The sequence below is a fragment of the Phragmites australis genome, chromosome 6, assembly GCF_958298935.1.
Source record: "Phragmites australis chromosome 6, lpPhrAust1.1, whole genome shotgun sequence".
Taxonomy (NCBI): Eukaryota; Viridiplantae; Streptophyta; class Magnoliopsida; order Poales; family Poaceae; genus Phragmites; species Phragmites australis.
Window position 1 is genome coordinate 3,463,830 of NC_084926.1, and position 8,620 is coordinate 3,472,449.

The 8,620-nt window shown below is 47.5% G+C and overlaps 1 protein-coding gene across 1 annotated transcript; it reads left to right on the forward strand.

Moving 5' to 3' along the window:
* The first annotated feature begins 4,688 nt into the window (after nucleotides 1-4,688).
* On the forward strand, nucleotides 4,689-8,139 carry LOC133920350 (lysM domain-containing GPI-anchored protein LYP6-like). Its single transcript, XM_062364965.1, has 5 exons — nucleotides 4,689-5,568; nucleotides 6,705-6,822; nucleotides 6,924-7,085; nucleotides 7,168-7,199; nucleotides 7,617-8,139. Exons 1-5 carry the CDS (start codon nucleotides 4,896-4,898, stop codon nucleotides 7,883-7,885), a joined length of 1,254 nt encoding a protein of 417 aa, XP_062220949.1. The 5' UTR covers nucleotides 4,689-4,895; the 3' UTR covers nucleotides 7,886-8,139.
* Nucleotides 8,140-8,620: the final 481 nt, after the last annotated feature.

Consider the following 8,620-nt stretch of genomic DNA (forward strand, 5'->3'; position numbering starts at 1 on the left):
AAAAAGTGAATTCCTTGAAGATGTCGAATACAAAGTGATTTTCTATGGCAAGATGGTGAAGGGCAAGCAAGACTCGGCTGCGATAGACCATCCGTGGTGAAGGGCAAGCAAATGGCTTGGCGCCGAAGGACCAAGGCGGTGGTGAAGAGCGAGTGAAGGCTTTGCGCCGATGGACCGTGCGAGGCTATGTGAAGCTATGGATGATTCACATCAATCATATGAAGAATCAAGAAGAGATGGAGTGAAGAATATATATGGAAGTTGGCAACCCTCAAGGTTTGAAAGAAAAAGAAGCGGTACTTGAAAGTTTTCAAATGCTTAAAGTGGTTCAAACGAGTTTTATCTTTGAATTTGAGTATAGGTATGCCGCACAATTAAGAGGGATGCAACGTGAGCTAATTATCGCGTCTCAGTGCTCAAGAGTTCCCAACCAAACCCAAAGTGAGAGTTTGTTGTTAAGAGTCCGGAGCGGAAAGTGGGGAAGTGTCCAAAATGGGTTTTGGAGTGTTCCTAATTTGATCCTATGTGTTTTAGGTCATGAATTCAGTTGGTACGTGTAGCCCTCTGAATAAGCTTTCCATAGAGTCCAAAATCGTCGAAATCGGACTCCGGAATCAAAAGTTATCGCCGTTTTTCGGAGGTCTGCTGTGCTGTGTCCGGAGACTCCGGTGTAGGTCGGATTCTCCGGTACCTGGAAAGGCCGGAGACTCCGGTGAAGTCCGGATACTCCGGTACCTGGAGTGGCCAGAGACTCCAGGAAGTCTCCGGGGATGTTTTCTGGGTTAAGTGCCGACCGGAGACTCCGGTGTAGGCCGGATTCTCCGGTAAAAGTCCAGAAAAGAGCGTAACGGCTAGTTCTGACACATTCTGTGACCGTTCTGACATCGTATTTGGATTTAGGGTCGGATACTCCGGTGTTCACCGGATACTCCGGCCAGTTCTGTCAAAAACAGTAACGGCTAGTTGTTTGGAGTGGGCTATTTATACCCCACTCACCCCATCCTTTGGGGCCGCTGCAAGGGCACGAAAAGAACATTTCTAGAGCCAAAAGAACCTCTCCCACTCCATTTTAGTGTGTGATTTGAGAAGAAAAGTGAGTTGGGTTGAGAGATTGGAAGATTGAGTGCAAGTGAGCTAAATCCATTCTTGAGCACTTGAGTTCTTGACAAGAAGTTCTCGAAGCGTTTGTTACTCTTGGAGGTGAAGCCTCCTAGCCGGCTAGGTGTCGCCGGTGAGCTCCCGTGCTTGTGGTGAGCCGCGGAAAGTTTGTGAAGGTCGATCTCGCCTCCGGAAGGAAAGAGATCAAGTTAGTGAAAACCGAGCTCAAGTGTGACCGAGCTTGGAGAGGAAAGCGGTTGAAAGAGACCCGGCTCGTTGGAGCTTCCTCAACGAAGACGTAGGATTCACGGTGGTGAATCCGAACTTCGGGAAACAAATTTTTGCGTCTCCTCTCTTGTTTCCTTACTTTTAAGTTCTTGCTCAAATCTTTGTGCATATTGCTCGATATACTTGTTTGTGTGTATTTGAGTGTAGGTTCTTCGTGAATCTACTTGGAATCATCTCCGGGAACCCACGACATCACCTGGTTTGAGCTAGAACTCTCTACTCATCAATTATATTCAGTTTCGAGCTCAGTTCTGTACAGAACCCGGAGAATCCGGCCTTTACCGGAGTTTCCGGACCTGTACACACCGGAGTATCCGGACTACACCGGATACTCCGGATGAACAGTAATTCCAGGCATATGAACAGTATTTTCAGCCTTTTTCAATTTAAGTTTTATTGCATATCTCTTGCTAGAATTGAATAATTTTAGTCACCTTAGGATTGTAATTTCCACACTTATTTAAGGTGATTGTGCACTAGTTGAGCCTAGCATATTTAGGTTTTTCTCTTGTGAAAAACTCGTTAGTTTATATTTCGCTGCAAGTTTAGGCCAACGGTAGAAAGGGTTGAATTTTTGTAAAAACGTCTATTCACCCCCCCTCTAGGCGACATCATTGTCCTTTCAGCAGCGCGTACGAGCATTTTCGTACCCAGTTCGACAGGCGACGTCCGAACAATATGGTATGGGAGCCATACAGCGTTCGGTCCGTGCATACACGGGCAGGGTTGGGTTTGTCACCCTTGTGCACCCGCGACGAGGAGTACTGGCTCACCAAGGCGCCCCTTGTCTTCGACATCTACGTCGAAGAGTACTCACCGCACCGCGTCATGCAGCAGTTTGGCCGTCACCAGGCATTCCCGGTCGTCCCCATCCGTACCGTCCCCTTGCAAGTCCACACGTACACTTGCAAAGTTATAGTTTGAGCAACCTTCAGTTCAGTTTCACTTACATTTGCCGTGGTATGAATGCAGGTACACGCGGAAAGGCCAGCCAGCTGGCAACCTCTGTGGAGACCGCTTGGTCCCTTACGTGGCAACATGGGCCCAAGCGCTACAGGACGTCGTTGATGAGGCGCGTCCCCACACCGAGGGGAACTTCAGGGAGTACCTATGGTGGTTTGTGCCACGTACTCGCACACGTGTCACGTACACCCCTAAGGATGTCCGGCCCCACGTCGCATCGACAACGGAGACATACCTGGTGCATTGGGACGAGGACACTGCTTTAGCAGTAAGTAACTTTTTCAAATCCGTACTCCATATTGAATGAACATAACCGTATACTTCAATTGTTCACTTTTGTTCGTTTCCGCAGACAGATATCATTTATGACGTAAATAGGGATGCAGCTGCTGCCATGGAACGCGTCCGGCAAGGGCATCACCTAAGTGCGTCGGATGTTGCGACATGTTCAATAAAGAAGTGACGACAGCACTAAACTTTAACCTTGACTTGACAACACATGCCTCCTGCAGCAGGCTTTAAACAAGATGTGACAACACTACCCAGCTTTTTCCAATCAGTAAATGACAACACGGCTACCAATAAACGTGGAATCTCTGACCATGGGCAACGACAAAACTTTCCCATTCTTCAAGATGGAATCCGATGCTCCTCCCAGCAGGTACGCCCATGCCCTCACTCCTTTCTTCAAGACCGAATCCAATGCTCCTGGCTCCCCCAACTATATATAACCGAACCTCCTTACGGTGAAGCATCGCTCGTTTCTCATATCTCTCAAGGGCAATGTCTTCCTCAGCTCCATCGAGCCCACCAAATAAACATTGGGGGACTACCATACCTGAAGGTCTCGAACCACCAATGTGCTTCTGTGGTGACATTTGTAAGCTCCGCGAGTCGCAGGACATCTCATACACCTATGGACTGCGCTTCTTCATATGTGCCAACTACGAGTATGACAAGCCTCGCCATGCAACAACAGGTTATCGACCGGTACGGTAACAGATATCCGCCTCATCTCTTCCGATTACGCACCCTCTTTTACTAACCGCTCATCTTGTTCCATTTGTTCAGTCCCCTCCACCGCTCTGTGATTTTATTTAGTGGCTCGACAATGAGCAAAATGACTCACAGAAGCTGTGGGTCGATATGAACATGAGGTGGAGAAGGGAAGCCTACGCACGTCGCGAGTACGAACAACAGCAAGAGGAGCTTCGCCTCAAGCGGGAGGAAGAATAGCGTATGAGGAAGGCGACCCACGATCGTACCGTGGCTCAGGCTTGAGAAGCTGAGAGGGAAAGGAAGCGGGAGAGAGCCCGCCGTGCTAAGGCGGCAGGTCCCGATGCCCCCCGAAAAGGAAAGTATCCTAGATGCACGCAGTAGAGAGTACCTAATGTAACCCGACATACGTTCCTTCTCTACGACATGTTATGATTAGGATCGGCGCACTAATAATTAAGTCTTAGTGCGAACCGTATATGCCACCTTTATTTCCTCATCGTATCGTCGCGGTTACAGTGTATTGATATGTTTTCACCATGTGTTCAATACTATGTTTGTCCTCGTTCCCACCCCATACCCACGTAAAATGCTGCAACTACTAATTATTGATTTTTTTCTCCCGTTATTACATAACCTACTCCAAATTTAATTTCTTAATTTCCTTAGACCCCTTCCTTTTTAATTTCTTTAATTATAAAAATAATACATTTTTAAGGATAAAATAGAAAAAAAATTAATTTTACAATAAAAAATGGCCCTAACCGCCCTCTCAGAGGGCTGCGGGCGTCTATTTCTGTAAATATTTTCTCCTGTAATCTATTTATTTAAATTTTAACTAAAAAAATGTAAAAATAAAAAAACTCCACAATCGAGCCATTTTTAACGGCCCAAATCGTAGACCACAAGGGAGAAGGACGTGAGATCCGCAGGGATCACAACGCGAATCCGTGATGGTGGTCAGTCGGCACAGCAGTCAAGGCAGACGTCCTCCGCTCCTCCGGCCTGCCAGTCTGCCACACGCCCACGCCCCACGCAGCTCGCCCAGGCGCCAGGCTCAGCTGAGCCGCTGCCACCGCCGACCACCTTAGGCCCATACGGGCCGCCGGGCCACCACCTCTCCTCTCACGTCGCCGACCGTTGCGTGGTTCCGTCCTCTTTTCAGAAACAAAACGAATCCCTCTATGTCATCGGACACCATGCCGACAAGACTTCACTGACACGCGAGCCCAAAAAACTACGGTCCCACATGTCATTGAGAAAGCCTGGACGCCAATGTGTCGATGCGGGAAAGACCTGCGGCCTCTGCAACCTTTCTCTTTTCCCCTAGCTTGGCACAGATTTTCCAGTGTTGCCAAAAGCAAACAACACCCTCCTCCCGCCATTACTCGCCCGGACACCGACGCAACTTTTGCAATGTCTCGATGACACGCGGGACCCATTTCTCCTCGCCCAAGACCACCTTAGGTACCACGCTTCTCTGCTCTCGCCCGTAGAGTGAGTAGTCACACCCTGCACAGTTCAAGCTTGCACTCCCCGAAGGCGCCCGAATGGCGGAGCTGCGTGGCTTCGTGGCGGCGGCGGCTGTGATGTTGGTGGTGTCAATGTCGCCGCGCGGCGTGGGGGCCAAGACGACGATCGAGCCGTGCTCGGGGTCGGACTCGTGCCCGGCGCTGCTAGGATACACGCTCTACGCGGACATGAAGGTGTCCGAGGTGGCCGCGCTCTTCGGCGACGACCCGGCGGTGCTGCTGGCCGCCAACGCGCTCGACTTCGCGGCCCCCGGGGCGGCGCACCGCATCCTGCCCATGGGGCTCTTCGTGCGCGTGCCCACCCGCTGCGCTTGCGCCGACGGCGTCCGCAAATCGGTCTCCGTCCGCTACGCCGCGCGCCCGGCCGACACACTCGCCACCGTCGCCGACGTCGTCTTCGCGGGGCTCGCCTCCGCCGACCAGATCCGCAACGAGAACGGCCTCTCCTCCACCGATGCCGACGCGCCGCTCGACGCCGGACAGAAGCTGGTCATACCGCTGCCCTGCGTCTGCTTCAACTCCTCCGACAACAACCTTCCCGCCCTTTATCTCTCCTACGCTGTCCAGGTCGGGGACACCGTGCCAGCCATCGCCGCCAGCTACGAGACCACCGTCACGGATATCATGAATGTGAATGCCATGGGGAGCCCCGTCGCCGCGCCGGGCGACATTCTCGCGATCCCATTGCCAGGTACATACTACTAATTACAGAAGTACTCATGAGTGGTGAAATAGGCAATTAGATCGTCTTACTATTTATATTCGACCGATCTACGGTGGTCTAAACGCCCTCCCATTGCCTGTTACATACTAATCCCAGCAGTATGTACTTGGTGTTGGACTGGAATGTAGTATGAAGTTATCTGAATGTCCTCTTACGACAATGTGCGTCTGATCTGGGAGTTCTTTTGATGCCATTGTCGGACACAACAGAGTTGGTATTAGGTAGTTTCAGGTGGATGCAAGCTTGGAGCTAACAACTGGATAGATGAAACTGTTGTTCGTTGCATTGGATAGCTTTGATTTTTTTTAAAAAAACTAGACCAACCTAGGAGGAGCTAGATGACTTTATATTAAGAAGAAAATAGGTACCCAAATTTGCCTCGACAAGGACTCGAACTTGGGTGATGCATACATCTACACTCTCAACCAACTAAGCTAAGCTCGGTTCCTGGAGCCAAAAAATATTGCAAACAAGCTTGACAGTTTTTGGTTGCATTGGATAGCTTCAAGCCAGAACTAAGCATTGTCCATGAACATTACAAGTAACAAAATTACTACTGGAAACATTTAAGTTTTCAGTAAGAATCAGCAAAACCAGAATCATATGATCTGTGATTCCCTTGTCAAGAGAATGGCAAGGAGATACTTCTTAAGAATTGAATAAATTTGGCAGCATCCTACTGTAACTGTTGACAAAACCCAGCTTTCAGCAGCTAGGTTGTAGAAGATTATAGTTATTTCTGACATATGATTTGGCTTATCATACTACATTTCCAAAATGAAGGCACAGTATCCTACTGTCAGCAATTTTAGTTCCTTTAATGTTGGAATTGATCAATCAACGAGCTAGCATAAGTAGGACTTTATTCTGAATATTGCCATGTTCAGTTTTTCCTTGTTATTCGGTCTTTGAGTTTTGGAAATGTGCACCCACTACCCAGTGAGATCACATTGTGGTGAATGATCAATTATTCAGTAAATGTAGATTTTTATTGGCACGTTGTTTTGTCAAACTGGTTCAATATCCAAGCTGTTTTTGTTCTTTTCTGAACATTAGCCTTTCCAACAAATTCTCTGATGATGGTTGTTTATTTCTGTGTCTAGCATGTGCATCTACATTTCCAAAGTCTGCTTCGGACCATGGATTGATTGTAGCAAATGGGACCTATGCTCTTACTGCTGGAAACTGTGTGCAGTGTAGCTGTGGACCAGGCAGTCTCAAGTAAGTTTTAGCTAGTATATGTTCATTATTTTCCGTTGTTCTTAGCATTACTGCTGGAATTAATTTTTGGATTATTATCCCTGTTTTCTGTTCTGTCACAGTTTATATTGCACACCAGCTTCATTATCGGGATCATGTACAAGCATGCAGTGTCCTAACAGCAATGTTATGCTTGGCAATGTCAGCACCCATCCAATCAGCGCAGGATGCAATGTTTCCTCTTGCAGCTACGGAGGTTTTGTTAACGGAACTATTACCACTTCGTAAGCAACATGTTGCCCTATGTTTTCCATTTTATCCCACTTAATAGAAGCAAGATTGTTACATATTACTTTTTCTTTGCAGGCTAAACACAGGTTTTCAACCCAGATGCCCAGGTAATTATTGTTGCTGTCTCTGCAGAATTGGCTGCCAAAGCAGTGATGCATTCCGTTCATTTGTTCTAGAATTTGCATGAACTGTTAGGGTCATAGGTTTTCGATTAGGACAACTTCTGTTTTGCTCCCCCTGATATTTTGAAAATCGTTTGTGGATGTTTAAGTAACCGGCATCATACTCTCTGAATGATTATATTTAGACTTCCACTACTTAAAAAAGATCGGATTGTTCAATAATGCACCTGGCATGGTTTCTGAAATTGAAATACAGTGAAATGGGCAAATTATCTGATATGCGTTCAGCTCATGGTTCCCCTTTGTTTCTTATGTTCTGTGCATGGTTTTGTGCTATCTCATTTATTTCATTTGGTCATCATAAGCTTTACTCTGATATATTTCATTGTTTCGTCCATGCAGGGCCACATCAATTTCCTGTGCTCACGGATCCACCTACCACAGTGAACCATGATTCAACGTATCTTCCTCCGTTATCGGCACCAGCACCTGCAGAAGCTGGTGGTGTCATTCCTTCACCAGGCTCATCGGTGGAAGGAGGCTTCACACTCCCAAAAGTTTCTCCAGCAAATGGCCCCGCTGGAAGCGTTTCGGAAGCTCCTTTGATGGGCAAACCACGTCAAATTCTACCCTTTCTCGTTTTTTGCCTAGTCTTCTACACGCAGATGTGAATCACCATGTGAAGAATGCTTAGTTGTATCCTGAGTAAACTGGAAGCCTCATTTAGGCAGGCAAGCGATCGGTATGATGAAGGCAATGCTTTTGAAGCACCAGTCTTGCTAGGGGTATCATTACCTCTGAATTCTGACTTTATTTCGCAAAATTCCCCGGCTTTTGTGCCTAAGCAGCATCTCTGAACATATCGTTGCAGCTTTTGTAGCTGCGACATGGAAAGTGGTAACTGTTGCTCTTCTCTACAGAACATCCAAGAACTGCATTTTTATCCTCTTGATCACATGGATATGCTACTTTTCTTGAATGCCTTCTTTGCGGGCTTCAGGAAAGGAATTCCTCAGTGCGGGCTCAGCTGCACGCGCCATTAATTCTACATCGAATCCAATCTCATCGCTTATATATGATCAGATTCAGGAATTCAAAGAGAAGAAGAAAACGAGAAAAAGGCAACACCAGGTCGAAGAATGGAGCTTTCTGGCTTTCAGCTGAGCACATTTTCATCATGCATGTGAGTATGTAACTACACGGCTGGTGCATCACATTGTTGTCTGCTAATCTGCATATTTCCCAAGACGTCTTTGACCAGATTACGCCAATGCACAAGATACATTGCACATCCTACCATACGAGTAGGACCATATCAGCCAGAGGTGAGATGCCTTCGCTCTTTTCGTACAGCTCTCTCCAAATATTTCGCCTTTTGCAAGCATCTGGGCCGGGTTGCGACAAGT